This window comes from Musa acuminata, chromosome BXJ3-4, assembly GCF_036884655.1.
Source record: "Musa acuminata AAA Group cultivar baxijiao chromosome BXJ3-4, Cavendish_Baxijiao_AAA, whole genome shotgun sequence".
NCBI classification, from domain to species: domain Eukaryota; kingdom Viridiplantae; phylum Streptophyta; class Magnoliopsida; order Zingiberales; family Musaceae; genus Musa; species Musa acuminata.
In genome coordinates, this window is record NC_088352.1 from 3,631,483 (window position 1) to 3,655,441 (window position 23,959).

The window sequence follows — 23,959 nt, forward strand, 5'->3', positions numbered from 1 at the left end:
GCCAATGGGTGTGAAAAATGACAGGTACTCCAAAACACAGCATGACAACGCCATTGGTGCTGGCAAGCATTGATCCAAATCAGCAATCTAGCTTGTCTTTTTGAAGTTAGCACTCATCAAAGTAGCATGAAGTTGCCTATTCCCAATGCCTAATCTGTGAATAAGGTGTATACAGTGGGATTCCACAGTATGATTGTCCACAAGTAGTACAAATGTAGTTCCTCAAATTCGATGCCCTCTTGGCTTTTGGATGGATCACCTGCATACACACAGAAATGATGAGTAAGAAAAGACAACAATATTAAATGCTCTGTTTAGGCAAAGGCAACTTAGAATAGTATCAAAGCCAGCTGAAAAGTACACACAACTCTTGAGGTGGAAAAGGTGGCAGATGCCTAGATGGTGTTGCATGTTCCCTCCCATCTTTCCTTTGTCCATCACAGGGGAATTCTGTCTTTTCTGAGTCTGTAAATATTTAGTTCAATGTCTGTACTTGAATATTAAATAGCTAATGTTACACACAAACAATGCCTGCATTGTTGCTACATTATATTAATCATTTAATTAAAATCTTACTCAAAATAAGCTGTCATGTGTCAAAAAAAGATACTCCTCATAGGTTTACTATTTTTAAGATTTTAGAGAATTTTTGTAACTTAGAGGTAACTGTTGTTCTGCTTAATAATATAATAGATGAGTATGTACATATTTCTGCTACTTTTTTGTTCATAGAAATCATAAAATTCACTATATGAATTGTATGTGTGCCAGCCATTATGATTAGATTCATTTACCTGTGATTCAGTCAGACAATCCCTTAGAATAGATAAAGTGAGCATCTCAATGAAGCATACAAAAGAAAATTTCTTATGCACAGTACTCAAGGCAGTTATATGACCATTTCAGCATAGATCTTCTACTGCCATAGAATAATAGATCATATGATCATCGCAGCAGAGATAACGCTGTTTGCAGCTTCTTCTGTACAATTTTTGGATTGAACAAAGTAATCACATTGACAAGAACCAGCGTAGAGATGAGATGCTGCTGTTTGTTGCATGAGAGAAGCTACATTTAGCAGATTACAGCAACACTTGTTTTGATGTGTTTTGTTCTCTTCTCTCTGTAATTTTTTGGAGCTTTATGTTTGCATGTCTGTGAATTCTGAGCGTTTGTGGGCTTTTACTTTGTGCAGACTTCTTTGTTTGCCTATACACGTTTATATATAGAATTTTGTCATTTGCCAAACAAAAACTGCAGGTCACACTGGCTGATATGAATAGAAAACACTATTCCCCTACGGTTTGGCCATGGAAAAGCTGGTCTACTGACAAACTTTCCTCTGAGTTCAGGATTATGTACCAAAAATATGGAAGATATAGTAGATTTCATTAACAGGAAAGTGATCTTCTTAATGCAAACTTCATACTAATTCATTAGCAGGTAAGGATGCAATCAAATATTACAGTTCCAGGCTCAACTTGGCATCCTTTTTTTTTGGGTCTTTCCAAAGACATCAGATGCCACCTGCCCTCTTAAACATAAATTATCATTCACCTAATGCCCTAAGAAGAGCAGGAAATTGTCTATAACTAGTTAATAGGAAACTCCCATTCATGCAATGAACATAGAGAGATTGAGAAAATGCTCATCAGGATAAGACATCACTTCTGTTTTACCACTCAACAGTTCACAGTAGCACAAACACACAGGTGTAGACTTCAGATATTGTCTCATTAACTATGCTGTGGAAGTCTGAGTAGATATATCTGATGAAGGTATAGATAGCTCTTTATCAATATATATTGCCTTTTCTCCATTGGGGTTCCATGCTAACTTCAGGAATATGTCATTGTTGATCTCTCATTTCTCAATCTTTAAGCAAAGGGCAAAAGAATATTTACAAAGAAAAAGAAATTAAGATAGAAATAAATATTGGAAGAAGGGCATGATGCAGCCATCATATATTTAGCTTCTACATCTGTGGGTATTGGCATCAAGGTTCTTCTGTTCCTTCCTAACAAAGGAAATCTCTTAACAGTGACAAAACTACTACCAAAAGGGAATTCCCCACTAGATATACTTACATCTACAGATGTTTCAATTAATACAATAATGCAGTGGGGAAGAAAGAGTGTGATAAAACAAGTAATGAACCATCTTTATTTGTGGACCACCTAGCTGCCATCAGACAGTCCTTCCTGGTAGCAACATCATTCTCATGATAAAACAACAGCATGTTTGTGTCACATAGTGTCGGTCAAGCTACTAGTTTTAATCATGTGATCATAGTCTTTGATTTTTCTTCTCACATTTTCTACATCATTTTATTTGGCTGACAGCAGGTTCTTACCCCTGTGTTCAGAGAAATGACTCCTGCTCATTCTTCATGTGATCAGGAATCTGTCATAATGAGGATTGGTGATAGTATTTGATTCAAATGTAGGTCCTATATGAAGAGTATAAAGGAACAAAATGTACTATGCAAGCAGCAGAATTAAAGAAGATAACAAATATACATGTGTGTGTTTTTGGCAAATATTAAATGGATTCTGTCTTCTTGATTGCAAGTTGTCTTCTTGAATGTGCTCTCTCTAGATAGCAAATGGAATTTACTATACTCATTCTTGATTGCAAGTTGTCTTCTTTAATATACATACTCTTTTTTCTCCAGCCCAAGTGTAATATAAAATTACAAGGAATATGATACTAGATTTATCATGGGACATTAATGGTTTGATATGTTGTTTTATGGATCAATCATTTTGTTAAGTGTACCAACACCACCATACTTTAAAACAGAGCTATCAGAATAATTTTTTGAAGGAAGATAATATAAAGGAAATAATTTGGTGTAGACAATAAATATACTTCTGTTAATAGTTTCATTCTAGAGTTTTAATTAATATTTTAAGAAAGAGATAAAATATCCTTTAAATAAAATATATACAAAGAAAATTACTAACTGACATGATCATTTCTTACCGGATAACATGAGCCAATTGTCAAACTATTAGATGAAGTAAGTTTGGTGGCATTTGTGTTCTATTAGATTTCTCAAAATCACTTCCTCAAGGGATTTGGGTCAAGATTGAAGACTCCTAAGTTTTTTAATCTATTGCATTCAAGAACATCTCCTTTGATTATGGCCTAGTTAGTCATAATCCCAATTTGGGGACTCAAGCAGCTTTACCAACTAACATTGAACTCAACCTGGGTCAAACCAATAATCGAATTTGAAATTTTAGTCCTTAAACACTTAATGTTCTTGGAATGTGTAAAAATCCTCGATCTTTAGACCCATGGGTGACCTGCCAAAAAAAAATCTACTGATAGGTATACTTTGATTAGATCCGACTCAAAAGACTATATTCTTTTTGCTAATGGGTCTAAAGTCATCTCTTTTTGCTAATATTTATGATCGATCGATGAGATCAACAGTCCTGAATTTTCTTTTTTGCTTAGAAAAGCTAATCGTACTGCATACCTTCTCGTCAATCTTGTAACTTTTATTGACTTTTACTAATGTAGTGAGTGATCTTGTTTTGCGGGGAAAGAGAAAAAACATGGTGAGTCAGTGAACGCAACATCAAGTTGCAGCTGAGATACCACTTTTACTCAGAGAAAGCATATTGATAACAAGGGGAATCTGAGCCTCTTTCTCACTCTCACTCCCTCTCTAGCTAATACTTATATGGGCATCAAGTGGCATCAGTCTACAGAACATACTATCCATGAAACCCAAGAAACTACTTTTGTCCCTACACACCTCACTTATTTACTTCAAGTTTTACTCTCCATGTTAACTCCATGCAACTCCTTTATATCACATACTGCTACCATAACCATGTAATCATTTCCACAGTAAAAAACAGCAAGACACTTATGGATCCAAAAGTACAGTTCTCTCTCTCTCCCAAAAGACTGATCAGAGGAGAAGGGAAGAGCTTTACCAGAAGAAAGCAAGACAATAATTGAGGAAGAGACAGAACAAGAAGAGGTCCCAAGTTGGCTGAGAGATGGAGCTCTTTTCATCACAACCTGATCTATCGCTTCAGATCAGCCCCCCAGACATGACACCGGCATCAGGTTGGAGAAAGCCAGATGAAGACATGGACTTAGGGTTCCTGAGGAGCAACAGTATCACGACAGCCTTAATGGAGAAGGCCGAGAGCAACACCTCTGAGGTCTCTTTAGCTGCTCGAAGCACCGCTGTCTCCACCACAACAAGTAACACCACTCTGCTACTACACCCCCTACCCCACCACCATCACCACCACCTCCACTTCCACCACCACCATCACCACCACCCTCTGCTGCATCAAGGGTACCACCAAGATTTTAGCTTGATGAGGCCCATAAGGGGAATTCCTGTGTACCAAAACCCGCCCACCTCAACTTTGATGCCACCATATCAGCAGCAGCAGCTTCTGTGTGACTCTTCTCCCTCTTCTGAGTTCAATCACTTTGCGACAACACAAGGCCTGTCAAGATCAAGGTACTTGCCGTCGAGGATCCCCATAAAAAGGAGCATGAGAGGTCCACGGATGCGGTGGACAAGCGCACTCCACGCCCGCTTTGTGCATGCTGTGGAGCTCTTGGGAGGCCATGAAAGTACGGCTTACAATTCTCATTTTCTTATCTCAGTATATACATATGCTTCGACCATACATAGATGATTTAGGTGAACGTGTTGTTCCTACTTCCCAATCGTAACTTCGTCTTCAACTTTTGAGCTCAGGGGCTACACCCAAGTCAGTTCTCGAGCTAATGGATGTCAAAGATCTCACACTGGCTCACGTGAAATCTCACTTACAGGTAAAGGATCTCCCTGTGTCTGGAAACCTAAAATGGCCATTTGGCTTGCACTGCAAAGGAATGTTTTCCTTTAATCCTTCTTGCCTTAAGGTTGAGTGTTGTCTCAGCTTTTCTTTTCCTTTTTGCCATTTTTAAGCATCTCAGTTTTACTTGCTTGCAAAAGCAAGCCACTGTTATAAAATGATAAACACATCGCAACATACACACACACACACACACCATATTCTAACAAATACTTCAATGTTTTATCCATTTGATGTATATATATATATCCTCTACAATAGATTGATGATGTTTTAGTTAGCTTCAGATTTAAGGCATGTAGCCAGGAAACAAAGCCAAGATGAGATGGGTTATACTAGCTAGTGTTCTAAAGTTTCTCAAAGAAATGATATGCATTTGCAGATGTATAGGAGCGTGAAGACAACTGATAGACCAACAAATCCTTCAGCAGGTAGCTTTGTTTTAAGTCCTTCCAGTTTGCTTCCAAAGACTGTAAAATCGCTTACCAAATAATGTGTCGATTATTACTTTTTGTGTTTTGTAGTTCAATCTGATGGTTTCGAGAATCGATCATTCGGAGAAGTTTCGGATGATAATTTGGTAGAAGTCCATGATCTGCAGAATTCAGAATCGTCAACTCATAACGGGAGACCTGATGCACATCATGGAATCAATCAATGGGGCCATTCTTCCAGGTGAAAATATCCTTCTCCACAATAGTTTGTATGCCAAATGCTTATAAACAAAGGTAAATAAAATGAGGTTTACTACTGAAGAAAAAAATGGTGCTTGCCAAAGTCATTCGAATAATCATTCTTCACTTCACAAGTAAACTCTGAAGCCAAATATTCATTTGAATAATGCTTGTCAGACTATTATTTTATAACAAGAAAACAAAGCCATGTGAAAGAATATAAATATAAGGATTCTTAAGGTCATTGAGTAGGGAAGTATGAAATCAACAACTACTTTCATTTCATATGCTCCATTGATTTGCATAACAGATGTTGGATGCCACAACACTCTACATTGTGAATCCAGCACACACAACTTCCATTTTTCATTCAAACTAAAAGCAATAAATGATCATGCACATAAGTATAAATATATACAGAACAGGAAAAAGGTCATATAAAATATTAAAACAACAGCTCTCTTATGATTTTTTGTCCCTGTAGGCTTTCCTGCCAATATTAACAATTGTATTAGTAACTAGAGCTTAAAATGTCTGGATAACCATGTCTACTGCTTTTGTCCTTGCAAACTACTAGTGCTTGGTTGAAAGTATCAAATATTCAGAAATTTTAGTTAGTTTATAACTTCTTGTTTGCATCAATATAATTTTATCATATCACACATGACATATATTTTTAAAAGCACTCCAAAGGTCTACAATTTGCTGTCTGGAACCTTTTTAAGCCTAGTTAGATGGGATCCAAATAAGGAATTAAAGCTTGTTCTACTTTGGTGTTGATGAATCAAGGTTTTACTTACATAAATAATTAGTGTGCTTGATCTTGGAATAATTAAAAAGGTTTACTAACATGAATTTTGAAGTTCACTAAAACAAATTATAATTCACCGGCCGATCTAAATTTGTTTGAAAGTTTAAGGACTTGTGGTGTAACTTTTTAATATTAGTTATACTCCTTTATTGATGTACAAAATAAGCTTCTCTTTTTCAAAAGTTACCAAAATGAATATCAATTTTACATAAATTGTCAAAGGATATATTGTATTAAATTATTATCCAATTCTACCCCTTTTTTATGTGACACTAAGCCTCCAGTACAAGAGGCTTGACATTTCTTCTAGATGTCTACTTCTCTCCCAAACCACTATGTTTCTTACTTGTCCAGATTCCTAATTGCCAATATGTAGATGGTGAGAGAGGGTCTAAACACTTGGTGGCATTGATGTCTAACTGGTTGAATGCTTTCTTTTCTTGATAAAGCAGTGAGAAAATACAACCCAAAAATGCCTGTATGAGTCTGACTAACAATGCTGTCCTTTCAACTACAACTCCACAAAGTAATTTGTATTAAGTCACTGGTTAAAGCTGAGAATGCATCAACCCAAGTTCCTGTTAGATTTACTTGCTCTTGATATAGGTAATAAAGCTGCAGATACCAAGAGTCAGATGCTGAAGAATGGCAAGAAACCAACTTGGGTGATAAGAAATAGGACCAGAACAGTATTAAGTTGAGTACCCTATTTCTTTTCAATTTTGAGTTCCAGAATGTACATAGGGAAGACAACAAGTGTAACAGTTTAAGAAACCCAGAGAGATTTTTGGATTCTTGTACATTGAAGTTGAACCTCTCTGGTGCTCATGCTGCTAGGGTGACATAACTAGCCATGCTCAGAGAGAACACATTGATAGAACCAACAAAGTTTCTGCCACTTGATAGTTGCTACTTCCTAGAAGCTGTCAACGTTATGTGTCCTGTAGAAGCTCTCTTCCGACATTTTTTGACTTCACACCATTAAACTTATGCAAAGTGCTCAGAAAAGCGAGAAACACTGTTGCATATGTCCAGGATCTAGTCAACATCTGAACCTCCATCATGGTTCCCATTATGGTGCAGTAATCTGTTCTTGTACTTGAGTAGGTTAACCTTGTGTATTGCGACACTATTTTGATGCATGGAATTCTGTGGTGGCTTGGACAGCTGGGGAAGCTTTTCTGATGACTTGGTGAGTGATTCCACCACCAATGGAAGCATGGAGTCCTTCAAGGTATCAGACACAGCTGGGATCCAGTATTTTTAACCTGCCTCTTTTCACTACAACCATGAGCTCCTTTCTTTCTTCTGCAGGAGATGCCATTCGAGAGATTTGAAATGTATCGTGACTTGAACTCACCTTGCCTCTCGGGGACAACAAGCCAAAGCAGGCTTAACCTTGAGATCACCCTGGGTAGGCCTCACTGATCGTGGAGAAAGAAAAAGGAAGAAAGCAAGAAAGAAAAGAAGACAGCCATAAAGGAGAAAGATTGAGGCAAAGTTCCACAGAGACTTGAAGCCTCAATCAGTGACTCAAATTGCCTGAGTTGGTGCCTTCCATGCATGTGCACGCCTTCTCTTTACAGCTTCCCAAGAAAGAGAGAAGGCAATCATGAAGCTAAGCATCTCATATCATTGCAAGAGACTTGTAGTGTTGATACATTTACCATCTTGCATGTCTTAGTTCTGCAAAGCAGATTCTTGTAACATGTACGGGTATTCTCTCACAAGAATGCCATCATATCATTCTGTGAGAGTTCTTAGAAGAAGCTAATTGCACAAATATGAATGGGATTCGTAGGTATATCAACATCATTATATTGCTGGCCTTCTCTCTCTATGAAGGAAAGGATCCACTATTCTCTATCTACTTAATTTACAGGTTGTTCACCAATAAGAGCCTGTAAGACTCATTCAGTAAAGAACATGTTTATATATAAGGTTAAGTGCATAAATGCATATAAATTCAAGTTCTAGATTAGTTTTTCAGATGAATGAGAACAGATGTCACTATCTATAGCTCTTAGAAGGTGCTTTCATGTGTCACAGGAAGTAATCCAGTGGCAAAATAAAGATCAAAGAGAAATGCTTGAGAGGTGCTAAAACATCATATATGTGGAATTTAATTTAGAGCTTGAATGGAATCAAAGCGAGTAGGTTTGAATTCCTATGCAGGTTAATTTCTAGCACGAATCAAATTAAGAGGATGATTAGTCTTTAAGATAAAAAAATAATAAATTAGATTAACATAAATATATGACCTACAACTTTGCTTTTCCACTCTTTTAAGGTTAAGAAATAATCAAGTTGATCCATGATTTTAGTATTTCAAATAAAAAATATATTGTGCTTAAGTTTCATAATGATGTATTCCCAATTTATCGTTCCAAAGCTTTAACTTGATATCTTTAGATTATTGTTCCAAAAGACTGCCCATAGTCTACAATCTTTAGTCTCAACTATAAAGATATCCCTAAGTAATGTCTATGTAAGTTCTTATTTTTCTAATGACAACTCTGATTTGTTAAGATGGCTGCAGACAAAGATCTTATCTTTCAAACTGATGGTGTAAAAAGAGATAAAGAGGATGAGAATAGCTAACTATGAAAGTTGACAAGCTAAACATGAATAAGATGGATAATAAATCCTTTGAACAAAAACCTAAAGAATGAATATTGCATTAATCATCCTACAACAAAAATCATAATATTTCCACATATTATGTAGGAAATTGTTACGATAATCTAATTCCATGAAACCACTGGCTTCCAGTCTCATTGATTTGCTTCAAAATAGTCAGTAATAAATCAGTAAATTCTTGCCTCCAGTTTATTTTGAACAAGGAGGATTGATTGAATCAGCAAATGTTAAGCACATAGAACACAAAGTATTAATAAGAACATCTCATCTAATACAACAAGACAAGAGGAAGAAAAGAGATACTAGTAATCCACAACAGGAACTATGAGGACTGTACTATCCCAACTGTTCATTACCAGCTTCAGCCTACGCCACGGCAGAAAGGAGCTACAGTATTAGTGAGAAAGAGGGGACAGCCATGCATAACAGAGGCGATCGGGAAAAGGACGTGTATGGGAAGTGGAAAAAGGACCGGAGAGGAGGGAGAAAGAGGCGGCGGGTCCCGCGCGCGCGCGAGAGAGAAAGAGGGACAGCGGGAGTCGAGCGAAGGCGCGGCAGCCGAGGCACGAGAGAGAGAGAGATCGAGCGAGAGAGAGGAAGGAGGAGATTATGAAATGAAAGCACTCCATGGCTTTATGATTGGGGACAGCGGACAAAGCTCCTCGTGTTTGACGGTGACTACACCGCCACTGCCCGTGTTTGACGGCGACCGCACCACCGCTGCCCGACATTGACGCTGAAAGCTTTTGTCCGTCATCTGTCCTCTCTTCTCGTCATCATTGATTGTATTATATTATATTATATACATTCTTATAAATTATTTGAATTTTTATTATATGATTTTTTCTAAAAAATTCTTTTCATTTTTTTAAAATATTTCTTTTGATTTTTTTAAATATTATTCTTAATTTAAAAATATCCAAATTATCCCTCAAAAAGTTGATCATACTTTTCTCTCTCGTTATAATATTTTAGGTTGTTATACTATTTTGATATGTTATAGTATTTTGGCTACTATAATAAAAATATATTGTAAAATATATTTGAAAACATTGTAACTGATACAAATGGGCTCATAGCATCAATCAAATTAACTTCAAGTATAAAATTTTAATATTATAATGATATATAAATAATATAATCAAAGAGACATAATATGATATTACCTATAGTGCTTTTCAATAACTTTATATTATTTTTAGTATATTTAAAAAATACTATAACATTATTATGAGACACTATAAGCTAGCAAAATAGAATCAAAACACATCAAAAACCTTTTGATATGTCATACTAGATTCAAATAGATATTTATATAATATTTAGGAACAACATCACTCAAATAAAAAAAATTATAATATTTTGATAATCACAATAAATATATTATAAATGATCCAAATAGACTCCTAACTTCAATGAGAACAATTACAAGTTTAAAAAAATGGTGTCGTAATGGTCTACGAGCAATAACGACTAAAGAGATACAATATAATGTTAATTATAGAATTTTTCAATAACTTTTTAGTGTTTTCAACACCTTAATAAAAATAATATGAATGCTATTGAAAAATATTATAAATGAGCCAAAATAAAAAACACTAGCAATTCAAAACTGATAAAAAAAAATTAGTAAAAAGTTTTGACGAGAAGAATTGATTAGGGGTATTTCGGTTCTTTTTTAAAATTAGGGGTACTTAGGATCTTTTGTAGGAAAATTATAATTTTTTTTTATTTCACTAACTTTATGTATATGTATATATATATATATATATATATATATATATATATATATATATATATATGTATATGTATACATACGTATGTATGTATATATGTGTATGTGCGCACGTGTGTGCGCGTGCACGTGTGCGTGTGCGCTTTGTGGTTAGGTTTGTTTTCAGCATTAATATTCTTTAAAAATCATCATAACAAGACTAAATGTCATTATGGATCCTATGGAAGCATTGGAACAATTGTCATTTTCGTAATCATAGGGTTCTAAGTTATGTCACTACGGTGTAAGATGCTTGTTCTAACTAGTGGTAAAGTGAATGTCATACACTGACCTAAGGTAGATGAGGAACACCAGATCCAACAAGATTTCATGTGTCGCCCTTTCAAGTTTGAGTTTGAACTTTCTATTGAAACTGATGTGTCTTTCCTGAGTGCTAATGACATTGTAGGGTTGGGATTCATCCTCAAAAACAAGCAGGTAATTTGATGGCTGCGGGGTGCAAAACAATGAAAGTTAACTTAGTCGTATCAGTAGAACGAGAGGTAATCTTGGAAGTCCCTCATTTTGCTGCTGAAAGTGGCTTTAGAAATATATAGATCCGATTAAACTCCCTACAAACCGTGATATTTCTCAATAGTTTTGTGGCTATTGCTTTGGTATTTGAGGAATACTTTGTGTGATTGTTTCTTATATTTTGACAAGGTATCCTTATCGAATCGTGATTGTTTCTTAGCTTGTTTTGTAAGAGTTGAGGGGGGTTTTTTTGTACTTGGAATGGTGATTTGCATAGTTATAATGACCTCACAAGTATTTTGTACTCTCATACTTAGTTTCTAATATAGTTAGGTATTTTATTTTTAAAGAAAATATTGATTCAAATTAGCTAAGGCTAATCACAATAGGTAGGTTATGTTTGGGAATACATTTCAAATATATATTGATTCAAATAACCCAATACATATTTCAAATGAAAATTTATATTTAATATTAATTTTTTAAATCGTATTTGGCTTGGATACTATATTAAAAATTTTAAAGTATTCTATAACATTCTTTAAAATCATAAGATTATCATTGTACAATAGAAACTGTAATTTTCATTTCCTCTCCCCTTCTCTTGATTTTTACCGTCATCAAAACCAATATAATGTATGATTATATTTTTTATTTATTATATATTTGGACCATGCGAAATTATTTTTGTAAGATTACATATATTAATTAATTTATTTATTTACTTATTAATTTAAATAAAAATATATAAGGGTAACTTTATCATATAATTTTGTTGAATCTCGGATTTTGATGATGAAACTAATTGATTGTGTTTAAATGTTTGACTACATTTTGAGTGATACAGGTCTACTCGATCAGGATTAGACAATTAACGCAGGAGGAATTGACGTTGCGTCGGAGGAGATCACGTCAGGATATTGGATGGCAGAAGGCTTCGGGCGTCGGGCATCGGGCCAAGGAGAGCGAAATTGCGCCAAGGATATCGGGGTTGCGGAGGTCAACCGCCGATTGGGCAACAAGCTGCAAGAGAGGACGATGCACCGAAGAATCGGATGAAGCGCCAACCAATGACGTGCCGGGCAACAGAATGTCAATTTGCGTTATAATAATTGTCTAGATCGGAGTAGAGTGTTTGCTTGTGTGTGCAGGATTAACTACGATAACCAAAAAACACAAAGCGAGAATACCGGAGTCAAGTTCGATGGACGTTTAAGAGTCCGAAGAATCGTCGGAGATGCTGCCAGAACCAACCGAGAAGAAATCGGGAACCTGTCGGAATTTTCGGAAGTTCGCCGAAGAGATCGTCGGAGGTTCACGGAGATCACCGAGAAGGCTCGGCTACTCATTAAAGTCATCACAAGTTCGGGAGCTTGCTAGAAGCCCGTCAGCAGAAAGTTCGTCGGAAAGCTCGCCAGAACAAGACTCGACGTTCGCGGTTGAAAATTTGCTTAGGATGTGTTTTGGTTATGTAGTCCACTTGTAATTAGGATTAGGATTAAGAGATAATCCTATATCCTGGTTAGGGGCCAACTGGGCCCAAAGTCAGAGTTGGTTTAGGCTAAAAATTAAGCTAAACCAGCGAACTAGAGAGCCAAGATTGAAGCCCAACTAGTGGCTGAAAACACTGTAGTTGGGCTGAAAACACTGTAGGCGGTGGCACCGCCTAGCTGGGCGGTGGCACCGCCCACCACCCGAGAGTTGGGCGGTGACACCTCCTGGCTGGGCGGTGGCACCGCCCAGCACCCGAGCCCTGGGCGGTGGCACCGCTTGGCTGGGCGGTGGCACCTCCAACAGCGGGAACCCAAAGAGAATTCAAATTTTGAAGCCCAAATTTGAATCCTCTTGAGGCCTATAAATACCCCTCAAATCTCAGCTGAGAGAACAATTTTTTGAGCAGCAAGTGTTTGAGAGAAAAGCCTTAGAAAAGTGTTAGCTTGTCTTGTTTTCAATTTGCTAGTGTTCACCTCCTTCTTTCTTGTTGAAAATCTGTAAGAGAGTGAACCGCTTGTAAAAGTTGTAAGAGGGGTATTCACCCTTCACTTTCAAGAGACTTGCTAGTGGAAGGTGGGAGCCTCATCGAAGAGGGGCCTCGCAAGTGGAGTAGGTCATTTGACCGAACCACTCTAAAAATCGGCGTAATCTCTGGTTTGCTTTTTATTATTGTCATTTACATTACTGCAAATCTTCTTACTGCTTTAGTTCCTTATTACTCTTGCTGCGCAACTTTAAGAACACGCCTTCAAGTTAAATTTCTCAAGTTTTGTTCTTAACATACGAAAGATTTTTTTATTAAAACCGAAGTTTTAATCCGCTGCACTAATTCACCCCCCCTCTTAGTGCCGCTCCGATCCTAACAAATTTAAAATATTCAGTGAGTTTTTGAAATATAATTTTACTAAATAGCATTTACGTCAATACATATTTAAAATATAGTTTTCATCTATTATTTACTAAACACTCAAGGCATTCCACAACAACATATTTATTCACACCTCTTTATCTAAATTCATATTAAAAATAAAAATATAATTCTAAACACATTCTAAGTGGTTAAGTTGAGTTTTTAAGAGTTTATACAGAAAACTCAATGATTGCAATAAATACTATGTTAAATCTAAGGGGCAAAGTTATCCTATTCCCTAAATTTGTGGAAGCAAATTAAGATATTATGGATTATCGACGAAGTAAAGATTTCAAAACTAAGAAAAAACAATCATAAAAATTAGCAATGAAAGAATAAACTAAAAAGTTGACAGACGATAGGGATAAACACTCCTTGTTTATATCCATAAAAAAAAAAATTCAAATTCTTCCTTACGTCAAATCAATTATAAATATAATTTCAACTCAAGTACAAACTTATACACCTCATATAGATCCTGAATAGTTTCTCACACATTGTTTTTTCATCCTGTTTAGATCTCTCACTCTAGAGTGTAATTTAAGAACATTTATTTTCTCATATCTTAACCAAAATAATTTCTTATATTTTATGTGTATGAAGGAGTTTAATTATTTGAAATGATATATATTTTAGATAAATGTGTAAAATACCATAATATCAAATATTTTATTTAAAAGGTTAATATGCGCGTGCACGCGCGCACACACACTTGAAATGATATATATTTTTGATAAAATGTGTAAAATACCATAATATCAAATATTTTATTTAAAAGGTTAATATGCGCGTGCGCGCGGACAGACACACTTGAAATGATATATATTTTAGATAAATATGTAAAATACCATAATATCAAATATTTTATTTAAAATGTTAACACACACATGCACATATATATATATATATATATATATATATATATATATATATATATATATATATATATATATATATATATATATAATCATCAACTACTCTTATGTAGGTCAACCATATAAGTACATATATATAATCATCAACTACTCTTCATGCATGAAACACCACCTACCACATAGAACATTATCTCGACAACTTTAAGATCTATTGGTGTGAATTCTGCCGTCAAATAAACATAACCCTTATTATATCTACGGATGGACGGTGGATTCATCATCATCTTGGAGAACGCGACAGGCAAAGACAATACATGATTCCTTGAGGCTCACAAAACGGCGCCACATGTCGTCTTCCTGTCATCGATAAATCCAAATAAAATTAGGTGTCAATTTGCGATCGGGTCAAACCTCGGCCGTCGGCCACTTAAGACATGGGTTGGATGGGCCCTTCGAAACCAAATTGCTTACATTGGGGTTGGTAGGGTTTACGAAGCGTATAGTATAGTTGTCGACGTACCGAGGAATTTTATCATGTACGGACCAATTATTTTTTTATTTTTTTTTGAGAAATAAGACTTTTAATTATGATTCTAATATATTTTATGTATAATACTTAAAATATTCCCAGTACTCGACGCTGGGCCGACAATGCTTTGATCTGCTGCATCTTTTCAAGCGTCAAACATATTAATGTCACACGTTTCGTGCTATTGCTAGTGAAGAGCTGTGGGACCCAGAGATGTGTCGAGCTAAACGACGATTGCTAGCTAAAAAAAGACAGCAGATCCGATGGCTTGTCGCCCCCTTCTTCCCGCCTCTCATAGTGCTTGGACTCGTTCCTCGCTCCGTCGTCACCCGAGAAAGCGTTCCGCCGGTTCCATTTGTGCCGCCACATTCTTCCGCCCGAAAAGGACAGCACCAGGACGAACTCGGGTTCTCTCAAGGTCTCGTCTTCGCGGCCTCTGGTTTAGCAGATTCTAACGAACGGTTTGAGAGCTCCCATGAAGCTGCCGAAACCCTGACTTTAAATACTGTGATGGTAGCTCTCCCTCCATCTTCTCACCTCGTAGTACGTTCTAAGACGGAGAAGAACAAGATTGTCTGCATTGCTGCCCGCTTCCCTGTTGATACACGGAGGTTTGTGTTCTCTGACCATGAAGTCGATGCTTTGAGCCTCTCTGCACTCCTTATCTTAAGAAAGTTGGGATTTTGGAGATGTTTTCTTCTGTTCTGTTCTTCAAACTTCTTTCTATATATCTTCTGAGAAAAGCCTTCTTTTTAATGCTTAAACTGATGATATATTCCACTGTACAATCAAAAAAGGAGACGGTTTACCGCTCGGATTTCTTTCAACTCAAGGTGGGCAATTATGTCGGTCCGAGATGTATGCTGACATATAAGTCACAGGAGCTGGAGAAGACCATGACGAATGCGGGAGTTGTGCTGCCACAGTCGTCGATGCCGTCCCTGCAAAGTGCATCCAATGTGAAGGCAAATGGAAGCCCAAACGGTGATCGGCATCTGACGAAATATGGGCGTGGAAGTGCAGTTTGGTAGAAGGAACATGGCGGCGAAGACGATGGCAATGGACTAATTAGAAGCAAGCAGGATAGGCCTCTCTCTCGCAAAATTAATGTCTCTGTTGCAATCCTAGCTCCATATAGGTAACAAGCACAAGCAGCTAGTTTCTGTAAATTTCCTGAGCTTGCTCTGCAAACTGTCATGATGATCTCAATACGGCAATCCTTTCCTTAAGCTCACTGATTCTTACTTGCTCGAATCTTGTGTCGTTGAAGGCTGCTAATCTTCTTCCGGATTGTTGTGCTCGGGATGTATCTTGCATGGAGAATCAAGAACAGGAACGAATATGCAATTTGGCTGTGGGGAATGTCTGTCATCTGCGAGATTTGGTTCACCTTCTCTTGGCTTTTGGAGCAACTCCCCAAGCTTAGCCCTGTCAACCGCACTGCCGAACTTGCAGTCCTGATCGATAAGTTCGAAACTGTGAGTCCGCAGAACCCACTTGGGAGACCCGATCTCCCAGGCATCGACGTCTTCATTACGACCGCGGACCCTGACAAGGAACCTCCGCTGGTCATGGCGAACACCGTCCTCTCCGTCCTTGCTGCTGACTACCCGGTCGAAAATCTCGCCTGCTATCTTTCGGACGATGCTGGCTCCATTCTGACTTTCGAAACAATGGCGGAGGTCGCCAGCTTCGCCACCGTCTGGGTTCCTTTCTGCCGCAAGCACAACATCGAGCCCAGAGGCCCCGAGAGCTACTTCAGCTTGAAGAAGGATCCTTACAGGAACAAAATGCGCCCCGACTTTGTCAAGGACAGGCGGAGGATGAAGAGAGAGTACGACGAGTTCAAGGTCCGCATAAATGCGTTGCTCGACACGGTCCGCTGGCGATCCGATGCTTATACTGCTCGTGAGGAGAGCAGGGCCTTAAGACGACATCGCGAGCTTTATGGTGATGAACCAATAGAACGTCCCAAGGTTCCGAAAGCGATATGGATGGCTGATGGCAGCCACTGGCCTGGAACTTGGATGAACTCCTCACCACATCATACTTACAGCAATCATGCTGCTATCGTTCAAGTAATGATTTAGTGCTGTCAGCAAATTTCAGTGATTTCTTTTGTTTGTTAATGGAAAGCTACTACAAGTTTGCAGACATTGGAATCAACCTTCTGTTGCAGGTAATGCTGAAGTCTCCGAGCAACGAGTCAGTGCAGGGGAAGAATGAAGAAAGCAGGTGCCTTGACCTCAGCGGCGTCGACGTTAGACTACCCATGCTGGTTTATGTCGCCCGTAAGAAGCGCCCGGGCTACGAAGATAACGAGAAGGCCGGAGCCATGAATGCGCTCGTCCGCGCCTCTGCAGTCGTATCGAATAGGCCCTTCTTCCTCAACCTGGACTACGACAACTATGTCTGCAACTCGCGCGCGTTCCGCGAGGGAATGTGCTACATGATGGATCGAGGTGGCGAGCGCGTCTGCTTTGTCCAGTTCCCACGGCGCTTCGATGGCGGCGACCCCTCCGACGGCTACGCAGGGTACACCAACGTGGTATTTGAGGTCAACATGCGAGCACTTGATGGTATTCAGGGGCCGGTTTACTTGGGCAGTGGCTGCCTTTTCCGGCGAATGGCGCTCTACGGGTTCGACCCTCCACCACCTCAAGAGCGCCATGGTGGTTGCTGTCGCTGCTGCTTCCCTCGGAAGCCTAAAACCCCCGGGGGCGTCGACTCGGACGAGGAGAGGCAGGATTCCCGGAGGGAGGATGAGAAGACCCTTTCCACCTATCAGAAGCGGTTTGGGAATTCGGCATCTCTCATCGACTCGATCCCCATGGCTGAGTTCCAACGCCGACCTCTTGCCGATCACCCGACGGTGATGGACGGCCGTCCCTGGGGCGCCCTCACTACTCCTCACGACCCTGTCACTCAATCCATGGTGGCCGACGCCGTGAGCGTCATCGCATGCAGCTACGAGGACAAGACGCAGTGGGGTCGGCGCGTCGGGTGGATCTACGGCTCCGTGACGGAGGACATCGTCACCGGCTATCGGATGCACAACCGGGGGTGGCGGTCGGTCTACTGTGTGACCAGCGGCGACGCGTTCCGCGGGACAGCCGTCATCAACCTCACCGACCGGCTAAACCAAATCCTCCGGCGGGCGACGGGCTTCGTGGAGGTCTTCTTCTCACGCAACAATCCGCTGTTCATCACGCCGGGCATGAAGATCCTGCAGCGGATTGCGTACCTCAACCTCTCCACGTACCCCTTCACCTCCCTCTTCCTCACCGTCTACTGCCTCCTCCCCGTTCTCTGCCTCTTCTCGGGGCAGTTTATCGTGCAGACCCTCAGCGTGACCTTCCTCGCCTACATCCTTATCCTCACCGTCACGCGCTGCATCCTCGCCATTCTCGAGATCAGGTGGTCGGGGATCCAACTCGTGGACTGGTGGCGTAACGAGCAGTGGTGGGTGATAGGAGGAACCAGCGCCTGCCTCGCTGCTCTGTTCCAGGGGGTGCTGAAGGTGACGACCGGAGTCGACGTCTCGTCCAACGGCACCAAGACATCCGCAGATGGCGACGAGTCCAGCGAACCGCACGGACTGAAATGGACGTGGCTGATGATTCCGCCGATCACCATCATGTTGGTAAACCTCATCGCAATCGCGGTCGGGGTCAGCCGCACCATATACAGTTCGTCGCCGGAGTGGAGCAAGCTCTTGGGTGGTCTCGTCTTCAGCGTCTGGGTGCTGATACATCTCTACCCATTGGCCAAGGGGCTGATGTGGAGGCGATCGGGAGGGAAGACGCCGACCGTAGTCTTCATCTGGTCCGGCCTCATAGCCATCACCATTTCACTGCTCGGGGTCGCGCTTCACTCTCCTTCCGGTGATCACCAGATTGGTGGCTCCATCACATTCCCTTGAGTCACACTCTCTACAGCACTCATTTGCTGCAGGTTATAATTAAACTAGGATTAGATTATAATTATGAGTTTCTTTTTAATAAGTGATGAGGATAGTAATTATGATAAGACTCGGTTGATGTCAGCCGACGCCTCACGCCTCATCGACGCGATTGCACTCGGTCAACCGAACCAGAACACCGGCCGAGGCACATTAACGCCTACGCAGGCGCGGTTCTACATGCCACGCCAACCCTCATGTCAGACGCTATCACCCTGTCTCCTGCAGGCGGGCACATCAAACAACAGTAAGCTTCCCTATAAATACCCTCGCACTCTGAACGAGCGAGGAGGACGGACAAACAAAAATCACTTCTTCTCCTGAAACCCCTCCACATCTTCTAACTTGATCGTCGGAGGGGTCGGGCCGAGCGCCCCGGCCCGACCTTTGTGCAAGTGCAAAGTCGAGGGTCCTCGCCGGACGCATGGACGAGGAGTTCCTGCCCGGAGGAGACGGCCACACCATCCCGATCGGACGCTGCACCCGACCACCTAAGCGGGCTCGAGGGACGCCCGAGGGAGAGATCCCCGACGTCCGGACCCGACCCGAGCCGCGTCGGCCCTGAGGCCACGGCTCTCAAAGTTGCTTACCGCAACAAATTGGCGCTAGAGGAAGGGCCCGGAATGTCGGGTGATCACCCGAGCGGCTCAGATGAGCCCACGGTTGAGAGGTCACACCCGATCGAAGCCTCGGGGGAACATCCCCCTCATGGGGACCATCGTGACGAACACCCCGCCACGACCTCCGAACGATACTAGCGAATATTCAACGACCCGGGCTTGTCGCCGCCCGACGGCGCCCCAGCCGACTCAACACCCGTGTCACCCGAGGCCTTTCAGGACCTCGCTCGTCAAGTGCGAGCTCTGATGGAAATGGTGCAAACCATTATTTCGCTCGTTTCGCATCCGGCGCACCTGCCCGCAATCAAACCATTACGCAAGGCGCCTGTTCGGGCCCATATGACGCTACCGGAGCCCCCCACTTCGCCTCGGGTCCGATCGGCCCCACTCGGGGATCCAGTGATGGCGAACCCGAGCGGTCGCCCGGAACCCGAGGTACTCTCTTCGGACTCCCTACAGGCCCAGTTGCGCTTCATCAGCCAGTGACTCGACGAGGTGCAGGAAGAGGTTTGCAGGTCCAAGGGAGAGCCCGGGGAGAATGCACACCAAGGGTCTCCCTTCTCACCCGAGATACGGGACCTGACGGTCCCCCCGGACTTCCAGCTCCCCTCTCTGGACGCTTACCATGGCTCCACCAACCCAGTGGACCATGTAGTCGCTTTTCGCACCCAAATGGCGCTGTATGGAACCTCTGATGCCCTGATGTGCAGAGCGTTTTCTACCACTCTAAGAGGGCCGGCCCACGCGTGGTATGGCGCCTTAAAGACCGGAACGATCGCTTCCATTAACCAGCTCATCAGGGACTTCGAGCTCCACTTCGTGGCCTATGCACGGCCGAAGCCTTCCGTGGCACTGCTCCTCGGACTCAAACAAAGGGAGGAAAAGCCCCTCTCCCATTTTGTGGAACATTTTGCCACGCAAATCCGGGGCCTGTCGGACACTCACCTCTCTCTGTTAGTGCAGACATTTATGATAGGCCTGCGACCTTCCAGATTCCTCTGGTCCCTCGCAGAGCAACCTCCCACCACGGTGCCAGAGATGCTCCAGCGCGCTAACCGGTACATCGCCGCGAAGGCCTGGACGACCGTGAGGAGAAGGGACGGTCCCCGACCACGGGCTCCATAACAGAGGTCAAGCACCCGCGGTGGCTGCCCCATGTAGTCCCCATTAAAAGAAATACAAGCCCTGCCTCAGCCTCTTTCGAGCCAAGGTTCAGTCTCTACCTGACCCCTTCTCGGCTCGTGGTTAGCCCCGGCTCGAAATCCCCTGAGTCGTGTCCCTCGGCTGTAGCCCGCCTGCGCCGAGCTCCTCGGCCATAGACTGCCGAGCCCACCTCAGCGCGGCTTGCCCGCTTGAGTCATGTCCCTCGGCCGTAGCCCGCCTGCGCCGAGCTCCTCGGCCATAGACTACCGAGCCCACCTCAACGTGGCTTGCCCGCCTGAGTCGTGTCCCTCGGCCGCAGCCCGCCTATGCCGAGCTCCTCGGCCACCGACTACCGAGCCCACCTCACCGACGGCCGCAGTCCGCCTGCACCGAGCTCCCCTCAGTGTGGCCTTCCCGTCCGAACCTCATCACTCGGCCGCATGACGCTCGAGACCACACCTGCGCGGTCTGCCCGCCTGCGTCGTGTTCCTCGACCGCATGATGCCCGAGACCACGCCTGCGCGGCCTGCCCGCCTGCATCGTGCTCCCCGGCCCCATGCTCCCCGAGACACACCTGCACGGCCTGCCCGCCTGCGTCGTGCTCCTCGGCCCCATTCTCCCCAAGACACACCTGCGCGGCCAGCCCGCCTGTGTCGTGCTTCTTGGCTCCATGCTCCCCGAGACACACCTGCGCGGCCAGCCCACCTGCGTCGTTTTCCTCGGCTCCATGCTCCCTGGGACACACCTGCGCGGCCTGCCCGCCTACATCATGCTCCTCGGCCCCTTGCCCCGAGACACACCTGCGCGGCCTGCCTGCCTGCGTCGTGCTCCTCAGCTCCTCGACCTCTTGTCCCGAGACACACCTGCGCGGTCTGCCCGCCTGCATCGTGCTCCTTGATCGCATGATGCCCGAGACCACACCTGCGCGGCCAGCCCGCTGGCGTCGTGCTCCTTAGCCCCATGCTCCCCGAGACACACCTGCGCAGTCTACCCGCTTGCGTCGTGCTCCTCGACCGCATGATGCCCGAGACCACACCTGCGCGGCCAGCCCACCTGCGTCGTGCTCCTCGGCTCCATGCTTCCCGGGGCACACCTGCGCGGCCTGCCCGCCTACGTCGTGCTCCTCGACGTCATCTTCCCATGTTCTCGGAATGCCCCCCAAGACACACCTGCGCGGCCTGCCCGCCTGCATCATGCTCCTCGGCCTCTTGTCCCGAGACACACCTGCGCGGTCTGCCCGCCTGCGTCGTGCTCCTCGGTCGCATGATGCCCGAGACCACACCTGCGTGGTCTACCCGCCTGCGTTGTGCTCCTCGATCGCATGATGCCCGAGAGCACACCTGCGCGGCCAGCCCGCCTGTGTTGTGCTCCTCGGCTCCATGATTCCTGGGACACACCTGCACGGCCTGCCCGCCTACGTCGTGCTCCTCGGCGTCATCTTCCCATGTTCTCGGAATGCCAAGACACACCTGCGCGGCCAGCCCGTCTGAAAACTAAAGCCATGCCTCAGACTCCCGTTACAACGACCGACGCATAGCTTCTTTCCGGGGAAAAATATGATGAGGATAGTAATTATGATAAGACTCGGCTGATGTCGGCCGACGCCTCACGCCTCGATCGGCGCGACTGCACTCGGTCAACCGAACTAGAACACCGGCTGAGGCACATTAACGCATACGCAGGCGCGGTTCTACACGCCACGCCAACCCCCATGTCAGACGCTATCACCCTGCCTCCTACAGGCGGGCACATCAAACAATAGCAAGCTTCCCTATAAATACCCTCGCACTCTGAACGAGTGAGGAGGACGGACAGACAAAAAACACTTTTTCTCCTGAAACCCCCTCCACATCTTCTAACTTGATCGTCGGAGGGGTCGGGCCGAGCGCCCCGACCCGACCTTTGTGTAGGTGCAAAGCCGAGGGTCCCCGCCGAATGCGCGAACGAGGAGTTCCTGCCTGGAGGAGACGGCCACACCATCCCGATCGGACGCCGCACCCGACTGCCTCAGCGGGCTCGAGGGACGCCCCAGGGAGAGATCCCCAATGTCCGGACTCGAATCGAGTCGCGTCGGCCCCAAGGCCACGGCTCTCAAAGTTGCATATCGCAACAATAAGATCTAATTACAACGAACAATTACTATTTTTGCCTATTCTTTCATATATAAAATAATAAGACCCTCATATTATTTTATATGACGATGAATAATTCTTTAAACATATATTGCATTGAGTAATTAGACATAATGAAAATGTATTAAATGATATTTTAAACCTTGAGTCTTTCAAAAGTAAATCAGTATATCAAATTTATTTGTTATGATCCTTTTGAGTAATGTTTATTGAGTATATTTAATCCAGTTGTTTATTGAGTCTATTTAGTTCAGTTAAAATCAGATAAAGATTTATTTAATATTTATTTATTATTAAGAGTCTAAGTCCTGATGGACCTTAGGTGGAATTCTATAAATAGTGATATAATTATTTCTTTTAATCAATCAATCAATGAAATATTATTTCAGCCTGTGATAAAACCTTAGGAGGTCGGTCCCCTCGAAGCGATCAAGGAGGCCGATCCCCTCGAAACGATTAAGGAGGCCGATCCACTCGAAGCGATCATTCTTATTCCCTTCTCTTGTTTCTTTTACGATAAGACTTTGAGGTCTTATCATTTGGTATCAGAGCAATTGATAAGACCTTAAGATCTTATCGTGAAAGAAAAGGGAGAAAAGGGAATGATCACTTCGAGGGGATCGACATCCTTGATCGCTTCGAGAGGATCGACCTCCTTGATCAATTCTTGGGGATCGACCTCCTAGGGTTTTGTTATCGATTGGAATAATATTTCATTGATTGATTGATTAAAAGAAAGAGTTACATTACTATTTATAGAGTTCCACTTAGGATCCACTAGGACTTGGACTCTTAATAATAAATAAATATTAAATAAATCTTTACCTCACTTTAACTAAATTAAACAAACTCAATAAATATTATTAAAAAATAAGAAAGAAACCTAACATTATTCAATAAGAATTTGAACTATTAATATTTGATAAAGGGATCAATCGCTTAATATTATTTTTTTTTATTTTTGATATAAAAAATTATATATCCTTCATATGATTAATTATGAAGCCAAGAATCCAGAAATACTAATTCAATTTATGTAAGTTAAATAAAATTACATATGTCTCCCTCTGAATCCACTAAT

General features: G+C 42.6%; 1 protein-coding gene and 1 pseudogene across 1 annotated transcript; both read left to right on the forward strand.

The window, feature by feature from the left end:
• Nucleotides 1-3,819: 3,819 nt before the first annotated feature.
• LOC135636506 (probable transcription factor KAN2) lies at nt 3,820-7,771 on the forward strand. The gene is made up of 6 exons (XM_065148202.1): nt 3,820-4,614; nt 4,742-4,818; nt 5,224-5,272; nt 5,366-5,516; nt 7,494-7,560; nt 7,641-7,771. The coding sequence occupies exons 1-6, from the start codon at nt 4,020-4,022 to the stop codon at nt 7,752-7,754; spliced, it is 1,053 nt and encodes a 350-aa protein (XP_065004274.1). The 5' UTR covers nt 3,820-4,019; the 3' UTR covers nt 7,755-7,771.
• An 8,147-nt stretch (nt 7,772-15,918) lies between these two features.
• LOC135585818 (cellulose synthase-like protein D2) lies at nt 15,919-18,944 on the forward strand (annotated as a pseudogene).
• The last annotated feature ends 5,015 nt before the right edge of the window (nt 18,945-23,959 follow it).